Source organism: Gymnodraco acuticeps, unplaced genomic scaffold, assembly GCF_902827175.1.
Source record: "Gymnodraco acuticeps unplaced genomic scaffold, fGymAcu1.1, whole genome shotgun sequence".
Classification (NCBI taxonomy): Eukaryota; Metazoa; Chordata; class Actinopteri; order Perciformes; family Bathydraconidae; genus Gymnodraco; species Gymnodraco acuticeps.
Genome location: NW_022989815.1, coordinates 220,946 through 246,123, shown reverse-complemented (window position 1 = coordinate 246,123; position 25,178 = coordinate 220,946). Strand labels below are relative to the sequence as shown.

Genomic DNA, 25,178 nt, shown 5'->3' with positions numbered 1-25,178 from the left:
CAATTGTAACCATGGCGGTGTATCCTGTGACCTGGCTCATCGTCCCACTTTTCATTTGTCATTGAAATCACCAGCTCCAAGACAGTTGCCACTGCTGCAAAATGAGAAGGTGAACACGGGGATTTGTTTTAACAATATTCAAACTTTATTGGCTTTACATCGTGAAATTAAAGGCAACACTTGAAAACAAGGCACAAAATAAAAAACAAAAGGTTTGTGAGAGATGGGAAAAAGTAGCTCAAAATAAGCAAAACAACATTTCAAGAGGCTTTGTGGCACCTGCAAGTGTCTACATATGGCTGTCAAAGAGGGGTGGGAGGAACAAAATATCGTACCTTCAAGACAGCCTCTAACACAAAAAGGTATTGCACTACAGTGTGTGCAGAAAGAAATAAAGCCACAAAAGCAAATGAGGGAATCAAAAAGCTTTTAACTCGTTGGTCATTGACACTGCCAGGCTGAAAACTGAGGAGAGCCCTCCATGACCAAGCACATTTAAAATCCTACTGAACAGAAAACAAGTAATTCAATAAAACAATTGAAAATTACAACCAAAGTGGACTTCAAGTCATCATGTTTGGATTATGGAGAAAATGTTGCAGCTATTTAGTTACAATGTGCTGGTGAGAAGTTGTCCAGGCTAAAACCAGGCTTCTTTTAGTTGAAAACTATATTATCCATTAGCTGCATTTAAACATCTATAATTCTATTGTGTGATTGGTTGATTTGTAGACACTTAAATGCCAGCCTTTAAAGTACAAAATGCAGCCTGGTTTGTGCCTGCACATCTCATCAATAGTAAATGCTCTGTGGGTGTGATCTAGAAGTTAAGGCTGAGCATGACAAAACAAACGTTTAGGCAGAATACATCACAGAAAACCACTTCACAGGGGTCTGAAAGTGCTGAATCCCATTCATTTAATAGGGGTGGCATATCATTTTTTTTGTTTACAAACTACAACTTTATATGGGTATTAACTGAATAAGGCACTTTTCTTTAAGAGGTGCACGGACTGATTAAGTAGGAGAAGCTTCGGAGAGTCGACACAATGGACATCTATTGTGGTTTGAGGTCAACATGTGATGCTGTGTTCTTAAGGAATGCAGCTACCATGTCGAAAGCCGAGGCTGGATTCACACAGCAGGCAACAGCTGTGAATAAAACTCAAATATTCCTCTAAATTTAGGCGAAGGCTCTCCAAAAGCAGCAAATGGACAAATGGGTGCAGCCAAGGCAAAACTCTGGAGCCTTCTCGCTGCAGTTGGGTCTTTGGGCTGCAGCCTAATGCCACCAGGTGTAAAAAGGCGTATTAATGGTGAGCAGCAGGAAACATGTGAACCTAAATTATAAAAGCCAAAAGAAGAAAAGAAACATGGATGTATTACAGTTTGTGATGACAAAACAATGTGATTATTCATCTATTATCTAGTTAATATTCAAGACCGAGTATTTATACAAGCATCAGATTTTTTTGTTATTGGCTGAACCATGAAAACATTTACAAAGAGAAACTTACAAAACAAAGCTCGTCAGTGCAATGCTCAATTTCCATGCCAAAACTGAGGACTTTGGCTCAATGCACATGTTTTCAAGGCATTCTTTCAACTAGCATATGGACTAATCACAAATAATCAAGTGGTTTTTAAGTGTCTAAATCCCTAAGAGCATATGCAATGGGAGGAAAAATCACAACTCCTAGCATTCAGCATGCAATAAAGGGAAAAAAAGAACATTCTTGACACCAACAAGCCGCTATGAGCAAAGATGTACTGATAAACACTCCTTCATTTAGCCTTTCCTTAAGTTGAAGATGAACAAAAACAGGACATGGCTATGTACAGGAGGGACAAAAATGGAACAAATTAAATCACACGGTTAGCAGCAAGCTAGTAAGAGAACATGAGCTCTAGCATGGAGCTCTGTTGCTGCAGTGCTGCACTTCATTCACAATCCTCTCATTTACACGGCACAGTCAGAAACCAGAGGTGCGATGCTCATTTGGCCAAACAAGCACTCAAACAGTCCAACATTTTTACCTCAATGCACTCTCCACAATACTCAAGTTTATTAAACTAAGCCTAATATTCTTGCCTTTTGTTTAAAGAACATTCCCTGATTTATATCACCAAACAGCGGTCCCAGATTTCCTGCCAGGTCACTGTTCATGCTTCGAAATTCAACACAATTGAGGAATAAATAGTGAGAAGGGAGGACATTTAGGAGCAGTGTTAGGCACTACTAAAGGGAGAGAGCCTTTACATTATCCATTTACACAAAGTCACCAGTGAGAGGACGATATATTCTTGTACTGAATATAGTCTTCTACTTATAGGGAAACAACTTCAAGCTGGACTGATCAAGGCCCTCAAATGGCAACTATCTATTGTATACTTCACAATAAAGGCTCTTCAGTCCAGCTGGGATACTACAGTTCTCACCAATATCAGCACAGCGATACCGTTTCTTTCTTTAAAGAAACTAATGATAACACTTGGGCCTCAAACAAGAAGAAAAGACTCACACTCTTCCACCGCTATCTTTAAGTCTCCCAGGACATTAAAGGCACTTCACTGCTATCACTGTCCACATCAAGAAGGTGCATGCCATTTTCCTTATCTCCCTGTTCTCTATATTACACATTATCTAAAACAAAATATTTATTTCTATTTCTGAAATATTCTACAATCTTTCATTAGGACCCACGGGCCCTCTTTGACTTCCCCAAAGAAGCGGGGGCAAAAGGCCAGCTGACGTTAGAGTGGGTACGTTTTGATGTCGGTGAAGTTCAGAAATAACAGTTGGGAGATTACAGGATGGGAAATTAACTTAATACAGGATGTATTGCATTGAGCTGCTCTAGTGGCAGTTGATTTTTGTAGTTTTTTACAACTATTATAGGGAACGTTTTCCCTTAGGGACCTCAATAGCAGAAGACGCACAGCACTCCTAAAAGCCAAGGGAGACACCCAGAATAAGACTTTTGACCAGAGGGATCACCATTAGTTTTTTTGGTCTGACATCAGATAATTTAGTATTGCTTTTATTCCCTCGTGCGTAACCCCCACCACTTTGACATCATCTACAAACACATAATACAGCTTGGGGGAAGAGGGAACCTGCCTACGATTCAACAGGCTAAAAGCAATACTGAATCATCACAGTCGTCACGTTTAAGAATAGCTGTGAACTCAAACAGTGTTTCCAAATTTAAAAAAAAGGATGATAATACTAGCAGTTTGCAGCTGTCTTACTCCCAACAGGAAAGCTACACTGTGTACATGACTAATTCTCTCTTGTTTACTTGAGAGAATAACATGAACCGCCTCACTCTGTTGGGAAATGGGGTGCACAGAATGACTAATGGCATGATGGAGGTGGGAGTAACCACCCGATGATTGAGGCTCAAAAAGCCATATTTCTTCAGCGTTGTATAGTTAAAATAATACATACAGGCCTTGGTGTGTGTGTGCCTTGATACATACTATAACAGCAGAGCTAATGCAGGCCTATATCAAAAGTGGCACAAACATCAAAGATCTAGAAAAAACCTGCTAGAAAACACTGTTTGAGTTCCCCGTGATGAGTGAGTGCCGAGTGGGAAGTCCTCTCTGGAAGGTTCTGGTTAGTGATGGGGATTGGTCATGTGATGTGGATCAAAACGAGCGGCTGCTTCAAAGGGTGTGGTAGTTGCGGTCCTTGGACTTGCAGAACTTGTAGAGGAAGAAGATGACGGCCTGCAGACCCAGGACCAGCACTATTCCACCGATGAAGCTCGCAGCGTCGAAGGTGTTATGGTGAGGCGCAGGAGAGGGGGCGACCTTAGTGGTGGCCGGGGTGGTGCCAGCTGTTATAAAAGACGAGAAATGGAGAGTTAATGCATCTTTCAGGACCGATTTAGGAAATAGTCTCGCTCTGTCACAATGTCAGACTTACTTGTATTAGAGGGGGAAGCCGAGGTGATGTTTCCACTATGAGTCGTGATGACAGGGGGAACACTGGTGGTATTGGCTGGTGTAAGGTTACAGTGAGAACACATCTATTAGTCTTTACTCGATTTCCTTTAAAGCTATATGATTTATTTGAAGTTGTAATCCCTAAGAATTTGGTCTGGGTTCATTTGCACATGGTATCAGTAAGTACGGTTCAATACCAATGATTTCTTGAGTCTTTGTCAGGAGTACAAACGAGTAAAAGTGTGTCTAAAGTGCAGCCAAACAAACGTGGTTTTGATAAATGGATAAGTCAATAATAAATTCAACCACTATTTGATTTCAAGCTGCACACAGCTGAGTGTTTCTTTCTCAGCAGGGCACAGTAAAGCTTGTTGCCTCGCTGAGTAGTTGGAGATGTAACGCTAAAATAACTCTTCATTTAACAGCTAACGGTGACTAGTTCTGTTTTTTTCTTAGTCCTTTGCCAAAATAAAAAAATTATCCAACGATAAAAAGTTCTGATGATTACAAGTGCTTGTTTTGCAGGCAGATTTATGGAACTTACTGTGACAAAAACATTGTTTCTTTTGACTGCTGCACAATAAATGCCACACTGTGTTGTGCCAATTGAAGTCTTTAAATGTGACGCTGCAGTAGTAGGGTATGTTGGGTTTGTAAAACTAAACAATAAACAGCCTGATATCGCTTAATTGAAGCTGAATTACACTCTGCATCACTTCCGGTTAATCCTTCGTCAATTGGCAATTTGAGTGGGGATGGTGGACTTCACCTCTAACAATGATATCTACTAACTAAACTATATAAAGACACAATTACAGATACATTGCAAATACATTGCATGGCTAACCATATAATATCAAAAACAGGGTCTGATTTAATTTAATTCTTCAATATTACAACTTTGGTACATCTAAATAAAACTACTAAAAAGATGCTGCACAACAGAGAGTAAAGCTGACAGTAGCAGAGGTATTTTAGGACTGGTTACCTGTGATAGGCTCAGGGGTGCTGCCGTTAGAGGAGGCGGTGGTGACAACAGGGGGAGGGGGGGCTGAAGTGGAAGGAAGGGCTGAAGTGGGAGTAGGGGCTGGCGAGGTAACAGCTGGACAAGGAACCAACACCAAGACAGGGTGAAAGGGGGAAGCAATAGACACCGCACAAAAAAAACAATGGCCAGAAATACACAGTGCTGCTTCATCATTTCTCTTGGATGGGTGGAATTATTTGTTTCACTTAGCCAAGTTTTGCCAACAAACATGACATAGACAAAGTGCTTAGACTGGCCATTAACACCTCAGAGCTAAACCCAAAGAGAATCTGCTGATTATTAGTATTGTTATTATTTAAATACAAATATGGCGTCTGCAGATTCTCTGAGGACCGAAAAGAAGATGTTAATATAAAATGTTAATGTAAAATGTTAATATCCCAATCTGATATTTGATAGAAACACTACCCTGTTGGACTTACCTGAGCATGTAGCATTAGTGCAGGTCTCGTTTGTTGCCAGAAGAGTCATGTTGCGACAGCCAACAATTGCTGAAAGACAAAAAGTATCATAAATGAAATGCTTTATGTGAATTAATGTGCCCAAAGTAGATGTCAGTTTCCTTTGTTGGCAAGATCCTGAGCCTTTCATTTTCAGCTGATATATCATATAGAGTCATTATTGTTGTACAGCTCACAAAGAAGTCAAATGACAAACATCAATGCGTATGTACAAAACATAAACACAGTCTCCATCTCAAGGTTTTTCCTCTCTAACCCTCTCTGTGTGTACACAACATAGTCAAAAAGAAATTACATTTTAGATGTAAAAAGCTGTTTTTTCTATGCATTAGTTATTACGTTTTAACACAACAGCAGTGTACATGGCAACACAAGAGCATGACTCACCAAAATAAAACGTTAAAATCTTTATACTTATATCTCATTGTCACTGGCGATAAAAAGAAAGTAACTTCAAACCAAGGGTGGGAAAGGGATTCAGATAAAATACTTAAAAGTGGCAATGCTATAATGGAAAAAAAAGCTTCTTCAAAAGTCCTGTACTGAAAATATAACGGTACACGTAGGTACAGAAGAAATATATAATATAATATAAATATAATATAAGCATTCAATTACAAGGACTGGTTATGCAACAAGAAGAGGCACTGTCAGAGTTTTACTATAGTTTTAATGTATAAACATGTGAGAAGAGGCATTTTAATGTGACCTCATTTTAACACATTCATGTGCAGAACTTCATTACATTTACTATTATTATTCCAGTACTATTAAAGAGTGAAAACATAATTTGTTTTATTTTTGTCTCAATGTTTGAATGTCTGGGTGTATTCTCTTTAATTGTTCAAATCAGATTACTGATTGAGAAAAGGGACTTTGACCCCGCTGTGAAGCCTTGCCTGTCCTCAATACTTTACAAGAACACAAGATACAGACGAAACATCATAGTTACTTATTGTTTTACCTATGAAACCTAATTGTACTTATTTACAGAGATGATTAACGAATATTATAATCCATAATTGGAGAAAAAAACGAGGAAAACATTTATTTAAATTAGTTTTCATTTCTTTAACTTAATGGTTTAACTCAGCCCGTGTCACAGACAGGAAACCATGAGTCATGACGGACAGCACCTTGTGACTTTAGAGTCTTTTCACAACCAGTGATGTTGTGAAACTGCCGTTGTGCTTAAGCGCAGGCAACCATACATAACCTCTGATCAGAAATTGCGTTGTACAGAAAGTGAATGGATAAGTTGTTGTAAAATTATTTTAAATATCCTTCTTGCCAAACTTCTCACAGGGTTTTTCAGACCATGTTTAAGAGAAAGCAGACATTTTTGAATTCTAATGAATATATTATGTATCAGAGCTTAAATTATTGTTTCAATGTATACATCAACAGAAGAATACATTGCCTTAACATATGTATACAATTATGTTTCAAGCAACAAGGCCAAAACTCTTAAATGTAAGGATTTGATGCTTTTATTTGTCAAACATGACAGTACATTGAATATCTTTGATTTTGATTGAAATAGCTTCTTTTTTCTCACCTTGAGCTGTGTGAACTTGTAATGATTTGATTTTTAAATGTATACTAAACTATGCAATACCTCTGATGTGCAATAATGTGAATTCAACTGTCAGTCCGTCTACTTATCATGTTTAGCTTTTTATGGTTTGAATCTTTGATTTGCCAAATCACCATTTTGGTGAGACTAATCAATTATGATCTTATTTAGGATGATCTAGCTTACTGGAAATCGCTACAGTAATGAAAATACAGTAACAGTATACAAACATCAAGCATGGGTGCAATTTTCCATCACTTGTATCGGTCCTCTTTTTGGAACAAGGAACAAGATAATAACTAAACGTCTCAAGTGATAGGGAAGTGGGAAACATATAAAGCTTTAATAACTGTTTATTACAGTGACAGGGGAGGCTGTTAAAGACCTTTGACCCCATCTTTGTGTGGATTGAAATGGGACTAACGGCTCTTGATTTGCTTATACGAGCACACAGGAACATCATAAAGGGAACTGTGTACTAAATGTGGGACACCTGCTGCTGTAAAACATGTTGCTCCACCTTCCTTGCTTGTAATACAATAATCCACAGCAACCATCCAAGCTGACGACTCCCGCCAGATGGCTGGCCATAAATTACAGTAAGGCTGCTGTCATTGTTCAAAGTATCTTTTGGCTTTATCCAAATAGGGTGAAAAATAACTCAAAGCCTGTGTTACAGAAAGAAGCTCTGGGAGCTGTGGAGAATGTATCAGGTTCATTACTGTGGGCACTAGCATTTGAGATAAGCTACTATTAAAAGGCTTTCATGTCATAACTATTAGTTTGTCAATTTGTTTCTTGGTTCAATTATTAAGGATGGGTCTTTTTCGGGGCTATTCTTTCAGGTTCCTGTCACTGTGCCCTAACTTGCCTCCACTGTTTCTCTATGTACCTCCATCTTGTGTTTCCCAGAATACTATCTAACACGAGTAAGCACTTCTGTCCTGACTGACCAGGAAGTAAAGTAAGGACAAAAAAAGTCAGCTTCTTCATATATCTTAAACTCAAAACTAACCAAAGCTGGAAACGTAATGACTCACTGCCTTTCATAACTGTGATTAAGTAACATCAAGATCAAGTCATTTCGAAAGTGTTGGCGGCATTATTTTATAGACACATCGATCTATGTAAGTCAGGACATGTGGGAGGAGGGTTTTCAATCTCCAGTGTATGAGAGCGCTGTTATCTCGCAGGCAGCTGTGAAAGGTGAGACCGACTCTCACCCTTTTTCGATATAGTGACGTCTTCCTCACCACGAGGCCCAGTCATAACTAGAGGTGTGAGTGAAAGCCTCAGAAAGAGCTTCCTTGTTAAGAACACTCAACCAGCTTTGTCACAAATGACAGCCTGTACTTAGAGACGCTACAGAGCATGTACACGTGTAACACTTTTAAGCACTGGACTGCAGGGAAATGCACGTCCACAAATTCCCTAAAGCCAAGATAAATCTGGTAATGACAACGTGGAAGCTCGCTGCTGCAGTGTGGTCATGCTGCGCTTCAGCAGAGCCATCTTGACTGGACAAAGCTGACCTTTCCACATTTTGCTGAGTTCATATGAAAAAGGGCGATCCATTTTTGGGTTTGTGAAAGATTTGAACTCTGGCTTACTTGTGTTGGGAGCAGTCAGTGTTGTTTAACAGTGTTGAGCCTGCTTTTGTAGTAGGCTGTTTGTTCTGGTGTGTGACACTTTCCAACATGAACAAGAGAAAACCAGCCAAACCTCTCTTTAAGTTTTAACAATGAGTCCTTTTCTGGTTTATATTACCATCAGATGATCAAGGGGAAAAAACGATACTCAAATCTTCCGTACAAAATAAATTAAAACTTATGAAAATGACCTCAAATCTTACAAGACAAATATAGCTCTTGATACACTTGTTGTTTTGTTTTTTGTGTCAAGGCATGATTGTTTGCTATTTTCTTGTGTCCGTTTTGTGTAATTGTAAACCTGTACAGTGTACATGTTTCTCACTTGGGAAATACAACAGGCTTTACTACCCAGACCCTGTTGGCTCTGAGAGGATATACATAGTGCTGACCTCACCTGTCCTGTTCAACCACATATTGCATTATTAGGTAAAGTGTCATTGAGGGACATACAACTTGAGACAAAACAAAAGAAGGGTGTGGGATCCTCTAACACTCCTGGAGAGAATCAAAGCTACTCATTGGCAAAGTTGTCTAACAGGTCAACTCCCATGAGACGTACAATTACTTGTTCTTGCCTTACTAACGTCAACTGTTGCTGGAGAAAAGCTGGACCAACAAGTAATAAAGTTACAACAGACAGAGTATCTTATTGGTTTGAGATTAATAACAACTGAAATGTATGACAAGAACACAGCGCACTCCAGTCCTGAACTGCACCCGAGGCATAAATGATGAGAACAGCGAGGCACATGAAACCAATCTCTATCCTATCTGCACACTCTTTCCTCTAACTGAGGCCGTTATCCTCTCCTTCCTTCTGTCCCCCAGCGTGAGGATATTGCAGGCTTCCTGACACACATCCTCTCTCTTCCTCTCCTGTTCATCTTCTTCACAATAACCAGAGAACTGTGTGTGCCTGCTGACACACACTGAACTCAGGCCAATATTAGAGAACAGCCCTCAAGTCCGATAAAGTCAATAACAAACAAAGAAAAAGTGTTGTGGGTTCGATCCCAGCCCGTGCAGCCAACATGTCGATGTATCCTTGGGCAAGATACTTAACCCTGAGTTGCTCCTGATGGCATGGCCAACGGTGTGTGAATGTGTGTGAATGTTAGGTCCTAGAGCAAGTGGTACTGCTCTGTATGAATGGGTGTGAATGGGTGAATGACATGTAGTATGTAAAGCGCTTTGAGGGGTTGTAAAGACTGGATAAAGCGCTATATAAGTACAGTCCATTTACCATATCACAACTGGCTACTGAATTGACTTGCATTATCTGTATTTATTAAATGGTAGTAACAACTGAAAGGTTACATATGCCATCATAATTCCTAGCGGTGCAATACACCAACAACAAGATAAACAAAAGTGTTCCTGTAGCAGAACCACTTTAGTAAATAAGGGAAGACTTCAGCATGATCTGAAGCACTTCATAGCATAAAAGCTTAAAGAATCTCAAGAAGCAGCCTAAGCTCAGAATGTAAATATGAGACACATGTTTATATCCTTTAAGTTTCACCATAGCATTAGTTCAGTTATAAGGAAAGTAGCAGTCTAATCGCACATAATTGAAACATGAGGACGAGAATTGGGTTTCAAATTCCGATTATTGATCCTCTATCGAGACATAATTTTTCTAGAGAGTATTGCAATGCATGAATCCCTTTTCCTATACATTTGTCTCCCCTTCCATTTAAATCATCTACTAGCTACTACTGACGTTATTGTGCTGATTAAAAGTGTGTCTATGCAAATCACTTACAGAATGTTGCCTTAACTAGATCCTCCCCCTTAAGCGCTGTCTGCCAGGAATGTACTTCTAAAACCAGCCCGTCCTGATCAGTGTGTTGTTGGTGTTCCCTGACGATTACGATACAGGCTGGGCTATAGGGAAATTGGCATCACATCATCTAAAAGTCAGCATCCACTGCCAATCATTCTCTCCATACCGTAGGAGTCATGTGTCGAATCAGTTCAGCTGTCTGGACCACTTAGGACACACAAAGACAAACCTGTGCCTCTCTCTCCACAAGCCCACACACATGTATGACAGATACTCACGTGATGTTGTGCAGTTGACCCACTGGCACTCACTGCTATTGCTACTGCTTCCACACAGAGCACAGGACAGGGAGGGACAGTCATCTGAAAAGAAGAAGTCACAAATCAAATATAGTTGAGGTATATTTTAATAAGTTCCTGCAGGTGATGAAAATGATACTGTTGCTATCCAGATGTCTCACTCACAATAACAATGCACATTTTAGCACAGACACACAGCATGGTTTTACATTGTTATTAATCTGTCTGCATTTCACATATTTATGTATTACAACAATAAGAAGTATTTTATCCGTACAGTATTTTTACATTCTTAATCTTAGTCTATTTGACATATTTATATTTTACTTCCCACACATTTACCTGTAGCCTATATTGGTCACTATTTGTACATTTACATATATTTCTGTTCGGTTCTTCTTGCACTATTTTGTATTGTTTATGTCTTATATTTATGTTGCATTGGTGAAGGAGCCTGGGACTTGACATTTCCATTGCCATAACTACACTGTAGCTACTGTGCATATTAAAATAATACCTTTTAATCTTAAATGTAATGTTTGAATTTTAAAAAGTGACAGAATAGAGATTCAAAATGTTACATAACAAGCTGATCTGGCGAAGATCTGCTATGGCTCCTCTTGTCATGCACATCATGTGAGAAATATTACTGTAACATAATTTTACATTTAATTTCGGGTCTATAGCTTGCTAGCAGGCTAAAGCGTTAGCTGGACAACTTGAGCGTAGACATTATACTGTCAAGTTGCCAAAAGGATCATTTTGTAAATTTAATTTTAGAAAGAAAATAAAGAAAGTACGGGAGACAGCTGTCAAACTCAGAGCTGAAACATCCAATAGTGCACTGTAATAACCAGAAATGGAGGCATGCAGACAGATCAAATCAGTTTTCTGGTGCTTGTCTTCATCGAGCTGGTTAGCCTTTTAGCTCAAACTTACCTGCGGCTGCTGCGCCAATCAGAGCCACGACTACAGTGAAAAACACCACCTTCAGGTACATGACTGCGGCCGGTTTAATCCTCTTTATACTCCGAGAAGATACAAATGTGTGCTGAAAAACGTTGAGAATGAGACTTCAGCGATTTCACAGCTTCCTTGCCGTCTTCTTGCGTTTCTGGTCGCTACTGCTGTTGCTTGCTGCTCGCTGCCTCGCTACTTCCTACTTGACAGGTCATGTGGCATTGTTGGCTGGGAGGAGTGATACAAAAAACGAGCGTATGTGAAGAACTACGTCAAAGGCAAGAAGGAGAGGAGTTTCTTATCATTAAGCAAACAGCTGTCACTCTGTTTAGGCAGTGGTGGAAAAAGTGTTACGATTATTTACTTGAGTAAAAGTACTAAAACCACACTGTGTAGGCCTATATACTCAATTCTAGGTAAAAGTACTGCATCAAGAATGGTACTTATGAACTATTTAAGTATGTTTAAGATAATGTACTAAAAGTATTAGGAGTGAAAGAACTCATTGCAATATTTAAATATGTTTGAATATTTAAAAGCAGAAGTTATAATATAATAAACAAAGAAAACCCCCAATCAAATCAAGTTGTATTTATATAGCACATTTATAAACGATTTTTGGTCGAGCCAAAGTGCTACATAAAATAAAAATAGCCTACAGTAGAGACACTTTACAGCAAATACAACAGCACAGATTGTTCAGAATATCAGTATGAGAAAAACGACACCCTCTATCCTTAGACCCTCACATCGTACAAGGAAAAACTTCCAGAGAAAACCCACAGTTTAAGGGGGAAAAATGGGAGAAACCTCAGGGAGAGCAACAGAGGAGGGATCCCTCTCCCAGGACGGACAGACGTGCAATAGATGCCGTGTGTAAATAAAAGAGATAATACATTTTACAGCATATAGACCGAATGTAATATATCATTATCAATATATTATCAATAAATCATACATCAGCAATCCCATCTCTGACATTCCTGGCTCCTACACATGCACACTACTGAGTTTTAGGTAGAAGCAAAACCTTTAATAGCAACACGATTTTTGACACATTTATATCTGACTCTTGAGGGCTCTGAAATGAAGTGTACTTCTTGCGCCAAATCATCGATCAAAATCAATCAAAGTTTATTTACGCTTTACAGTTTAAACAGACAAAGAAATGAATACATGTAAGTGGAAATACATGTATAAATACATTAAAGATATATAGTGTGTTTTTTTATTTATACATTTATTTATTTCAATATTTATTAATTTTTTCTTGTATTTTTTTATTCCTGTATTTATTCCTGTTTTTATTCCTGTATTTATTCCTGTATTTATTCCTGTATTTAGTCCTGTATTTAGTCCTGTATTTATTCTTGTATTTATTCCTGTATTTATTCCTGTATTTAGTCCTGTTTTTATTCCTGTATTTATTCCTGTATTTATTCCTGTATTTAGTCCTGTATTTAGTCCTGTATTTATTCTTGTATTTATTCCTGTATTTATTCCTGTATTTAGTCCTGTATGTATTCCTGTATTTAGTCCTGTATTTATTCCTGTTTTTATTCCTGTATTTATTCCTGTATTTATTCCTGTTTTTATTCCTGTATTTATGCTTTTTTTTATTTTTTTACTTATGTCATGTTCTGTCCTCCATACCTGTGCTAGTTGTGTGCATAAAAGTACAAATCACACGACTGCAAGATCTATAGTTGGGCATTTTAAAAACACATTGATGGTCCAGGTCTATGCATTGGTTTTTCATGCAGGTGCTCGAGGTTCAACACCCAGGGGAGGGACATATTTTGTCTTCTGCAATGCTGATGTTAAATCTGGAGAAATTGTCCCCACCACTTTTTCTGACAAAGTGACGCCTATGCCTGAATATAATGTTCGATGATTTAATCTATACTAAATAATCATATTTAAATCATAAGTCGCATGTTACATGTATCTCAGGTTTGTTTATTTTATTCCATGAATAACATTGATAAAACATTTAAGCACTTGACTTAAAACTTAAACACTCCACAGTCTGTAACTTTACATTCATATTTGGGTCTTTCATTGCAGGTCACAGCTTCTTCTAATCTCCTCAGGATGTCGACACCCTCAACCACGTGACTAGAATAGAAAACCAAGACATTAGGCTCCAACTAATCAGAATTGAGATTATGCAGGATTGAGAAATAAAATAGGTGTAATACAAACCCAAAGGCAACATAGGTCCTGTCCATCCAGGGTGTTGGCTGCAGGGTGATGTAGAACTGGGATCCATTGCTGTGGGGACCCTTATTGGCCATTCCTAGAGTGCCACGTTTAGTATGGGACACAGCAAAGCTCTCGTCTAAATGGAGAAGATGACACATGTTCAGCTGAGTTTTCATACAGTACAAGTAAATCCACTAACACACACACATTCATTGTAAGACCGTAAGTGTTTTTACCTTCAAACGCTGGTCCATAGATTGACTCCCCTCCATCACCTTTCCTCACTGGATTAATATCTACGTGATACATCAAGATACAGCTTGCTCTATGTGAATAGACCAAAGACATTTGTACAAAAAACACTTCCTCAATTTCACATGATTTCCTAACAACATCAGGTGCTGGTATTGTGTAAGCAAGGGCTGGGCTATGTAATGAGTATTGAAGGAAGTTACAGGAGTTCAAAGATAATTTCACTTCCAGTAAATAGAATCAGATAAGTTTAAAAATCATGTGACCCAAATATAATAAAGCCTTTTCAAGCTGAACAAAATAATCATTATGAACATGAACACAATCCAGGAAGTTCAATTCCAGTTCAAGTACTAATCATTTATTGATATATTTTCCATTTCAAGTGGCATGTATGTCAAATTAACTGCCCTGATATTGAAGTTGGATGGATTATTATGTATTTCTATTTGACTTGTTATTATACCCTCATATATGTGAAAGGTGTAGCTTATAAATAGCTATTATAATGTTGTATTTTTAATTGTCTGGTTTTTATCCTGTTTCAATATTTTGTAACTGCTTTTTTCCTTTGCTTTTTCACTCTAAAGCTACTGTAAGAACAGAATTTCCTGGTGTGACATCATACAGTTATTTCCAATCTTATCGTATCTTATTTAAAATTGTGACATTGATAATGTGGACCATACCTCCACCTTGCACCCAGCCGTTTGGCACCACACGATGAAACAGGGAACCCTTGTAGCAAAGTGGGAGGCCACTTACTGATCCGCCTCGCTCTCCTGTGCACAGAGCCTCGAAGTTCTTTGATGTCTTTGGACAAATATCTGAGAACAGCTGAGGATAGGGAGGACAATGCACCTCGTAAAACATGCTGCCATTCTGTGATGTCATTTAGTTTTGTATACCAACCATTTAAAGAATATTACAATATACAAAAGTCAGGGATTTAAGATGACACAGGCGTTTTGTATAAGCACTGTGAAACAACATACATGTTTGCCTCACCTCAAACAATAACCTCCCTACTGCCTCTCCTGCTATCTCAATTTCCATGAAGACAAACTGATGCTATAATCAAAAGAAAGAGAGATGTATTATTTTCATTTAGATGATTTAAGGTTGAACAAATATAATTAATACATGATTTGGACAGGGCACTCTTCATTAATAAGAGCAGCTAATGACTATAACTGAAGCCTAATGGTTTTCAAAGATGACTTCATGTACACATAACATCACTTTTCATAAATGGTCCTATAACCTATATAAATATATGTTTTTGTGACTGTGTTTTTGACTTGCCCCAGTGTTTCGAAGGTGTTTGTTGTAGTAGTCCTCAGTGAGAGCCATATAGAAAGCCTGTGGCCGAGTGAAAGAAAAATTCCATTCATTCTTGGCCCAGCGGGTGAGGTCCTTCTCATTACCCAGGAGAAGGCCGTCCAGAAAGCACATCAGGCTGCTGGAGTACTGCCACACGTCACCACGCAGCTCCTTGAATCACAAGTGTTAAACAACAGATGTGTGGTTGTGAATCAGCTTTTCAGAAAAGCCATGACGTCAAACTACAGCAGTTGTGTGTTGTGTGTATTTAGCTGTGGCATCACAACCCTCAGCAAGCTGCTGCAGCTCATCTACAACAATGGTGGAAGATAACATGTATATTTACCCAAGTGCTGTACAATAATAATTAATGATTTTAGGTTACATTACACTTTTACTATCATTGTAGAGCATTGTTCTACTTTTCTGTTAATTTGATTAATTTGCATTTCAAACGTATAAACAGAGGACTTACCCTTTTCTTTTGACACAGATATGTGTGCCAGTCTATTTCAAGGAGTGATTTAATTTTCGGATCCAGAAACTTCTCAGGAAACTTCTGTTTTAGTCCCTGTTGTTCATAGTCAAAGGATAAGAGTGTAAAATTGAGGGAAAACACATGTTACATAAAACTGTAAGAAATAAAATGCTTTACCTCGACAATACTTTTGGCAACATGGAAACTGCGATCTTTAATCAAGCCAACAATTTCTATGTGTAGTTTAGAGTCCATGGTTTAAAATAAAAACAGTCAAAAAAATCCTGAGCCTGGCCTGTAAACAAAAGCCTCGTATCCATAGCAACAAGCGCTTGAATATGACGTTTGTGTTGAACAAGTAAGGCGTTGTTCGACTTCGTGAGACTGTTCCTTTTCTTTCCACCTTGTTTTCTAAATAATCATGTTAATTGAAACAATAAATGACATACGTATTAAATAAAACGCCTGCTGATGACATGTATTTAATTTAACCGTCAAATGTACTTTTTTCCCCACTTCGTGACAATTAAAGAAGCAACAAAGTAGCGTCATATAGCGATGTTCAACAGTTTGGGACGCAGCCCAACGGCGCCAAGGTTTGAAAATTCCGGGTCTTTGTGGTCGTTTGTTGTGTGGTTTAACATTTACGTGTTCTACTTATATCTTACTCTTAAATCAGCTATAAACGTATGCGTTGGTAGTTATGGGTGTTCACGAATTATGGTCCATCGTCGAGCCGGTCCGTGAGTCTGTGCCTCTGTACAGTTTGAGCGGAAAAACGCTGGCTGTTGACCTGAGTTTATGGGTGTGCGAGGCCCAGCATGTGCAAGCGATGATGGGGAGAGTTACCAAACCCCACCTGAGGTAAGTGTCACATATATGTGGATTACAGGGGCTCAAAGTGTCAGGACCCCCCCCTCTGGCTTTTGCCTACAAAATGTCACTCAACGTACCAACCAGGAAGAGACTCAAAATGACCACAACGACTAAAAAAAACGACAACAAAGTGTAGTATAGTGCCGCGCACATATATGATGGTTACTGATGTCGGTGCGGAGTGATATGCAGTTCGTGTTGATGCTGACCATGGATGTATAAGACTCCTTGAGGCATGCACTTATTATTACCATGGCTGGATGTGCATTAAGTCAATAGCAGTAGTTTCATCTGAAGTTAAAGCACAGAACGGATCCTTCATTACTCTCCTAGTCACCCGGTCAGTTACCGAACATATACGGCTATTACACAAAGAGGCACCAACAAAAACGCTACAAAGAGGTGCAAAACAGTGACATAAAACCACTTCAAGGAACACACAACAACATTTATCTCCTTTGTTGTTTAATCTGTACATGGATGATCTGTCGAGGAAACTGAACTTGTGTAAAACTGGCTGTGTCATCGGTGCTACTGTTGTCAACCACCTTATGTACGCAGATGATTTAATCATCTTTTCCCCGTGCAGTGCAGGCTTACAACAGCTTCTGAGGACTTGTTCCCAGTATGGCATTGATTTTAATATTAAGTATAACGCCAAGAAGAGTAACATCATGATTGTGCGAAGTAAAGAGGATAAAAAGGCTGTATTTCCTCATTTTATTCTCAGTAGCAACATTCTTCTTGTGTGCAGTGAGATCAAGTACCTTGGTCATTATATTTCTGATGATCTCACAGATGACAAAGACATCCATAGACAACGCTGCAAACTGTATGCCCAGGCAAACATATTAATGCGTAAGTTTCACAAGTGCTCTGTAGATGTCAAGGTATCACTTTTCAAAGCTTTCTGTACACCATTGTACACGGCTCACCTGTGGAGTAACTACAAGGCTCACCTGTGGAGTAACTACAAGGCTAGAAGCATACACAAACTAAAAGTCGCATACAATGATGCTTTACGGTTGCTGCTGAGGGTACCAAGATGGCACAGTGCCAGCCAGCTGTTTGTTAACTTGGGGGTACCTACCTGTCAAGCCCTTTTTAAGAAAATTAATGTACAAATTCATGTGTCGCCTAGTAGACTCGGACAATTATGTTATTTCGATTTTAATTAACCCTGTGAAGAGTTCTACCCGGTTCTTTTCCATGATTTGGAGACATTGGCGCAATAGCCTCTACAGATGGTGAGCATGTGTGGCTCGCTGTGATTGGACTGATTTTATGTTTTTAATTTATCTGTTTGTTTTTATCTGTTTTGTGTTTAGCTTTTTATCTTATTTATTGATGTGTGTTTTGTCTTTTTGTGTGATATGGACCTTGAGTCTGGAATAAAGATTGGAAATTAAAAACACAGCCAAGTATCTATCAAGGCTGTGTGACTGGCTACCACCAGCTAACCAGTTAGTTCTAGTTTAAATTCTTATAACGTTAGCTTTAATTCTTATATTTAAAAACCTATTTTTTTGTCTCTTCTTCTATGTCCAGGAATTTATTTTTCAGGGTGTCATCTCTCATGCTTATGGGGGTAAAGCTTGTCTTTGTGATGGAAGGAGAAGCCCCTAAAATCAAAGCAGAAACGATGAGCAAGAGGACAGAACAGAGATTTGGAGGATTGAAAAAGGCTTCTGCCCCTAAGACTACATCTAACACCAGCAGAGGGCGCTTTAATGCTGTACTCAGAGAGGTTGGTTGTTCCTCCACTCACATGCATCTTAATCATAATCACTTTTGATAAATAATTGTAGTTTATATGTGATTTTATCATTCTCTAACACTTGCAGTGTGCAGCCATGTTGGACTATTTGGGTGTGCCCTGGGTGACGGCTGCAGGCGAGGCTGAGGCCATGTGTGCCTACCTGGACTCAGAGGGCCTGGTGGACGGCTGCATCACTAATGATGGAGACGCCTTCTTGTATGGAGCCCGGACTGTCTACAGGAACTTTAATTTGAACAGTAAAGTATGTTTGTTAAAGTTAATCTCCATCAACTGCATTGTGTTACATCTGGAGGACCATAACCTCATACTTACTTACATTTTAATTGTACACAGCTACTTTGCAAAGGATATTGAAGCTGTTGTTCGAAGGTTAAATTGTTACATAATGTTGTGGTTACTTGTTGAATTCATTAAGCATTTAAACATTAATCAGTATTGAAATTGACTTTTGCTGCAGACCTACAACTTGTATTTTAACTAGCCAGTATTTTTGCGATTTTGCTTCCCATGTATCAATACTGTATTGTACTCTAATGATGCAATGATGCCCTTCCAGGACCCTCAGGTGGACTGTTACAAGACCTCCAGAGTACACACAGACTTAAATATCTCCAGAGAGAATCTAGTTGGTCTGGCCGTCTTTCTTGGCTGCGATTATATTCCTAAGGTAGGGAGAACATGTTACTGTAAATTTCCACTATCAAAATCACCAATCTGAAGATATGTTCACTAAACATTGTCATTGTTCATAAAGGGCATACCAGGTGTTGGAAGAGAGCAATCACTGAAGCTTATCCAGATGCTGAAAGGACAAACTATTCTGCAGAGGTGGGAAACACAGATTATTAAAAGCTCATATTTTTATATCACAGTGATAGTGCCCAACTGTACAAGATGCAGTCACAAATCTTACTGGTGTGATGTTGAGATCTAAATAAAAGCTTAGTTTAAAAATGAATGTGGTCTGAGCAAGGGCACAGGAAGAAGAGTGTAGGAATTAAGAAATGGACCCACCCTACCCTGGCCCAATTTGGCATGACAGCTGTTGTATCTAGTTTTCTGACTTTTGATTGCAGATAAGCATTCTTATCCTTACTGATAACCTTTCTCTGATCTCCCCCAGGTTCACCCAGTGGAAGGAGGACAATGTGGGTGTGTCGGAGGGAGTTTTAAAGAAGGTTCCCCACTGCCAACTCTGTCGACATCCTGGTGAGTGGTGCCCCGCTTTGAACTCTGACCCCAGTTTGCGATGCTGATAAGAGGCGGAAAGATCAGGGGGGGTTGTCCCTGACAGGACATGTCTCACACATTAAAAGCCATTTAACCTGTGTTAAAACATACACGTATGTGAGAGACGGGTTGCTCTGAATATGCTTTTGACTTTACAGAAGTTGTAGTAGTGTGTTAGATGTTCAAGTTGTTGTCGTCTTCTCCTACTTTTGTATTTGATCAAGTTTGAATTCAGATGTATCTCCCTTTTCCAGGCTCAGCGAAGGCACATGAACGTAAAGGCTGTGTGCTTTGTGATAGTAAACATTTCTGTCAGCCTCAGGACTTTGACTACCAGTGTCCCTGTGACTGGCACCGCTTCGAAGAGACCCGGCAGGCCGTGTCTCTTGAGGCAAACATCAGGAAGTATGTGACTCTTTTTTTTTAAAGAATTGAATGCAGGACAGTGGATCCCATTTACTAAAATGAAGATCAAGACTAGCAGCTTTTTAGTCAATAACCATCCTTAATCTTAGGATGTGGAATAGCTCTTAATGCTCCAAAAGCATTGATTAGTTATAATTTGTTTATCATCAGAAATATAATCGGCAAGCATTTAGCTATATTCCTATTTATCAAGAAGTCAAAATGGCAAAAGATATGTGTTTGCAGAAACTAAAAAATGTATATTTTGTTATTATTTAATGAGAGTGAGCTTTATCTCTTGGGTTTTGGTTGGACAAAACAAGACTCCCACTTTGGAAAGTTGTAATGGGTGTTTTTTAAAGAATGATTTGCTTCCATGTTGTGTGTAATCTTTTCATTTTGTATTTTATTTCTTTTTTAGGAAAACACTGGCAAACCAACTGTTCCCTTTTACAGAGGTACAGCCATTTTTCACAGTAGTATCATAATTAACAGTATATGTTTGGCTTTTAATACTTGAATAACATTTTGCAGATCATTAAAGAGTTCCTGATTTCCAAGGACAAGCCTGTGTCACAGTTCAAGAGGAGACAGCCAAACCTGATGCTGATACAGGTTGGTTTTAATAACGCGTTAACATTTGTATCTCTTTTAAGTGAGTTGCATGTTTAAGTGAGTTTTTTTCTCCAGAAATTTGCCTATGACAAGATGGAGTGGCCAAAGCACTACACCAGTGAAAAGGCGTTAGTCTTGATGACCTACTCAGAGTTGATGAACAGAACATATGGAAGAGAAATGTCTTCCCAAATCAAGCCCCTCAGGTAGACCTACGTTCAATTTCAATTTATTTAACAAAAACAAATATGTAGCTTTAGTGGCATTGTCATAATAAAAGGTTATTCAGCACATGCATAATCCACAACTTCTTTTTTATACAACAGAATTTTGAAACCAAGGGTGAGGAATGCCGTCGCTTGCTTTGAGATCATCTGGAGAACACCAGGTGAGTTATATTCTTATTCCTTTCATGCTTTCATTTGTTATATTAGAAATGTGAGAAGAAAAGCGACATCTAGTTAAGAAAACATCCTCTGGGCTGAGTGACGGGACTGCTGCAGCGCGAGGTGGAGGTTGGGCAGCGAGGGGCTCGTCCCCGGTCGGGTTCAGAGGTGGCAGATCACTCACAAGGCTACGAGGTGCTAAACGGGCTTCCTCCCCAGGCTAGGAAATGTGTCCTATCAAAGTCCACTTCACTAACAAGACCAGCCTAAGACACTCGCAATATATTCATTCAGAATGTGGTTTCCTCTGCCATTTAAAATAAGTATTTATCAGAAAACCGATAAGTATATTATGCGTATAAATACCATAAATCGCTAGATATTCTAAATTAGACCTATCTGAAATCATTGATTTAAAAAGTGACTTGCAGTTAAATGACTGTTGGGGTGAACTGCAGTCCGCTGGTTCAATATCCTCGCTTATCCTGTCATGTAGCTGAATTGGGGGGGAAATGTAGGTTTATTTGTGATGCATATAAATTTAGAGAACATTTTATCTAAAAAGTAAAATAAATAATAATATCACTGCACTAATACACATAATTCTATCACTTATATATTAAGTGTTTCTTATATGTTGCAAAATCCCTCAAGTAATATTGTTGCCATTTATATAAAAACATGTGGCTGTATTTGCTATACTGTATTAAAAAACTCTTGTATACCCATTATCTTACCTTTACCTGAACCTTTATTAACCTTTTTCTAACATTCAAGTAAATGGAATATTAGTTAAAATGTTAGTTTTTGTCCTGCTGGTTTTGTTTGGTTTGTTGACATTTGAGGATTTCACTTTTTGACTAGCAAGATTAGTCTTATTGAGAGCTATTTGGACCTGACCTTGTTTTTTTCTTCTGCAGAACATTACGTGTTTCCTGAGGATCGTCCTGCGGAGGATCAGCACGAGGTGAGGACGGTGGAGGAAGAGTCTCTCTTCCGTGTGGCCTTCCCAGAGGTGGTGGAGAGCTACCTGAGAGACAAAGCTCTGGCTGAAGAAAACAAGACCAAGAGTAAGGGAATCATTTATAATATCCACCCACCATTTCAGAAAAATACGTTTTCCTGTGAATTCTTTCCTACAATAACCATATCTGACAGTTAGTGTAGTTAAACTTTTCATGAGAAAGTAGGGAGCCCCCCCACAGACTTGACAAGCTCCTGATCAAAGACACCTGGGGCTTCCACTTGTTTTGAAAGTCTATTGCAGCAGCTCTGACACCTGAAGAGTTTGGCAGCTCACCAGTTCACACCAGAGGCTTTGATGCAGCCAGAGGTGTCTGTCTCACAGGCTGCGCTGTCACTTTATGCTGGTTATACTGTGCCCCCCCCCCCCCCCTCCTAGGCCTAACTGCTGCAGAGCTTCACTTCCTAATATGTAGGAAAACTATCCGCTGATATTCAAAGAGCTTTCTGTCAATACATCCAGAGTGAATATGTTTACAGCAAGGTTATAAAAGTTCTGAATGTTCAACTAGTTTTATTTTATTTTGGAATCATTTGTGTTTTCAGAGTATGTTTGCTAGTTTTTGTTTAACTTTTTGTATTTAGTTTTTGTTTGTTTTTGTAGGGACTGGTATACTGTCTTATAAGTATAAAGCTTCATATAGATACACCATCATTTCTTTAATTTTTTTAATTTGGAACACGAGTTATTTTACTACCACTGTCAGAAAAACCCACCAACAATTTCATCCTGACATTGTTGGTTAACATCAGAACTGATTTTGAATAGCTTGGTTAAAAGTTACCTAATACATTACTTAAATCATGTTCTTGTTATTTCTACAAGTCTATACACTTTTTTAGATTTCTTTTCAGCTTACGTTTATAATAATAATATCCCTGGTTCACAGTAGACACTAACTAATTCTAAATGCAATTTGAAATCCTTCAGTCGTATAACATTGACATCTGGTCTCAATCTTCTTCTGCAGAGAAAAAACCAAAGAGTAAAAAGGAGAAGCCATCTGATGTTTCTGATGGTATTTCTGACCTCTTGGCTCAGATGACCATCCAGACTTCCTCCAACACCGAACCACAAAAGCTGCCCGCTTCAAACCCAGATGACCTAGAAGTGGTGGTTTTGGACACTCCAGTGAAGCATATACAGCATCAGAAGTCAAAAGGGGAGCACAGCAGTTTGGGCCATTGCCCCAAAACTCCTCTGTCTCGTGCAGGAAGTGAAGCTACTGCTTCTCCATCCGTCTCTGATGCTATCGACGCGCTACACCTGAGTGATATAGACTGGGAGGCTTTGTCTTTCACGTCTTCTCCAACTCCACAATCTACTATTAACCACACCACTGAGCCCAAACTGAGGGAAACCACAGACAGTGATGTTATTGATGAAAAAATTGAGCTGAAAATCTCAAATGACGTCGTAAGAGCAGACTCCAGATCTGAGGTGTGCTTCACAGAGTGTCCTTTGAGGGACAGGCTGCTCATGAAGAACACAGCAAGAGCTATGGACCTGAAGGAGAAACACAATGATGAGATCTCAAAACAGCTTAACTATGAGTTGGTCTCTCTCAAAAAAACGTCTTCTCATAACTCACACTCAAAACCAAATGGACAGATCCCCGATAAAAGTAGCAGTGGCATTGCATTGTTAGGGAAAGAATCTGCTGTAAACAAAAAGGAACCACTCACTGAACAAAAGCAGAGTGCAACAAATAAGGCAGAAACTCACGGTTCACAACCGCGGCTGACGCCTATAGTACAAAGTAAGACAAAGGACAACGGTCCCCAAAAGCCTCCTCAGAAATATAAATTTGTCCGGAAAGCCATTTCATCATCCACACTCGCCCCACAGAGGTGTAACTCTGACCCCGTTCAGAGTGACAGGAACGCATTGCACAGCACCAAGAAGAGTGTGTGCATGAGTGTGTGTTCGTCCAGCGAGGAAAGTGATGCAGAGAACAAGCAGACAGGACCACAAAGAAAAGCTTACAGCAAGCACACGAACAAGATGAAGGGCAACTTCCTGTCTGCCATCCCACTGAAACCTAAAACAACCAAACCGACAGCTAAAGCAGCTCCTACCATTGTTCAGTCTTTACAGCCAAAAGCTCAGAGCTGCAGTGCAGACATTGAATTAAAAAGCAGACCTGTAGCTACTCAAAGCAAATCTCCAGATGTCCCACCAGCTCACGTTGATGGTGGTGTGTTTCCTCAGACCCCGGGATCACCAGCTGTCGTGTTGGACAGTGATGACTCCATTATTTGTGTTGAGAGTCCACTGCCACTGGCAGAGAGACTGAGACTGAAATTCATGAAGGGAGCAGCACGAATACAGGAGGATGGACATGTAAGATTTTAGGTTTCAAGTTTGAAAAATTAACCTTGGAACCTTTGAATACAACTCTTATGCCCATGTTCTAGCTTTTTACAGAAGAGATGCAAAAATCAGTCAATTGATGGAAAATAATTCAGCAACTCTTTTGATTATCGAAAAAATGGTTATTGATTTTAAAGGCGAATAAATTAAACTTTTGTTAGATCCAAATTCTCAAATATGAGCTTTTCGTTGTCTTAAAAATAATAATACATTGAATATCTATGGATTTCGGACTGTTGAACCGACAGGTCTTTTGATGAAAATTATGTAATTGTGAAGATTTTTTTATGTAATATATGTTGTGAGATTAAAAACGTTGACTGATTATGCCAATGAACAAAGACAATTGTTCACATAAATATTTGTTCCAATTAAGTTTTTGTTGCATCAAAGTTGGCCTTGCTCTTACTTGATCCTGAGAGTAACAGTAAATCAAAAGTAAAAAGGTTTTGGATTAGCACTGCTTTCAGAATGTAATGCCATGTAGCGGCACCA

General features: G+C 39.0%; 3 protein-coding genes across 5 annotated transcripts; 1 reads left to right on the top strand and 2 right to left on the bottom strand.

The window, feature by feature from the left end:
• Positions 1 to 122: 122 nt before the first annotated feature.
• Positions 123 to 11,986, bottom strand: cd164 (CD164 molecule, sialomucin). Of its 2 annotated transcripts, XM_034231003.1 has the most exons (6): positions 11,716 to 11,986; positions 10,756 to 10,839; positions 5,425 to 5,493; positions 4,943 to 5,056; positions 3,935 to 4,009; positions 123 to 3,845 (listed from the first exon to the last, which is right to left on the bottom strand). In XM_034231003.1, the coding sequence occupies exons 1-6, from the start codon at positions 11,774 to 11,776 to the stop codon at positions 3,673 to 3,675; spliced, it is 576 nt and encodes a 191-aa protein (XP_034086894.1). In that variant the 5' UTR covers positions 11,777 to 11,986; the 3' UTR covers positions 123 to 3,672. The 2 variants fall into 2 exon arrangements, with proteins under 2 accessions (XP_034086894.1, XP_034086903.1); XM_034231012.1 differs by lacking the exon at positions 4,943 to 5,056 and having other exon boundaries at positions 11,716 to 11,985.
• A 1,345-nt stretch (positions 11,987 to 13,331) lies between these two features.
• ppil6 (peptidylprolyl isomerase (cyclophilin)-like 6) lies at positions 13,332 to 16,971 on the bottom strand. Of its 2 annotated transcripts, none has more exons than XM_034230955.1 (8): positions 16,172 to 16,971; positions 15,992 to 16,087; positions 15,499 to 15,687; positions 15,202 to 15,264; positions 14,889 to 15,030; positions 14,178 to 14,237; positions 13,942 to 14,077; positions 13,332 to 13,854 (listed from the first exon to the last, which is right to left on the bottom strand). In XM_034230955.1, exons 1-8 carry the CDS (start codon positions 16,247 to 16,249, stop codon positions 13,743 to 13,745), a joined length of 876 nt encoding a protein of 291 aa, XP_034086846.1. In that variant the 5' UTR covers positions 16,250 to 16,971; the 3' UTR covers positions 13,332 to 13,742. The 2 variants fall into 2 exon arrangements, with proteins under 2 accessions (XP_034086846.1, XP_034086840.1); XM_034230949.1 differs by having other exon boundaries at positions 14,883 to 15,030; positions 16,172 to 16,970.
• LOC117555893 (flap endonuclease GEN homolog 1) lies at positions 16,564 to 25,042 on the top strand. Its single transcript, XM_034230935.1, has 13 exons — positions 16,564 to 16,858; positions 18,419 to 18,617; positions 18,715 to 18,891; positions 19,207 to 19,317; positions 19,405 to 19,478; positions 19,774 to 19,859; positions 20,135 to 20,285; positions 20,707 to 20,743; positions 20,820 to 20,900; positions 20,976 to 21,106; positions 21,227 to 21,288; positions 22,207 to 22,356; positions 23,281 to 25,042. Exons 1-13 carry the CDS (start codon positions 16,698 to 16,700, stop codon positions 24,663 to 24,665), a joined length of 2,805 nt encoding a protein of 934 aa, XP_034086826.1. The 5' UTR covers positions 16,564 to 16,697; the 3' UTR covers positions 24,666 to 25,042.
• The last annotated feature ends 136 nt before the right edge of the window (positions 25,043 to 25,178 follow it).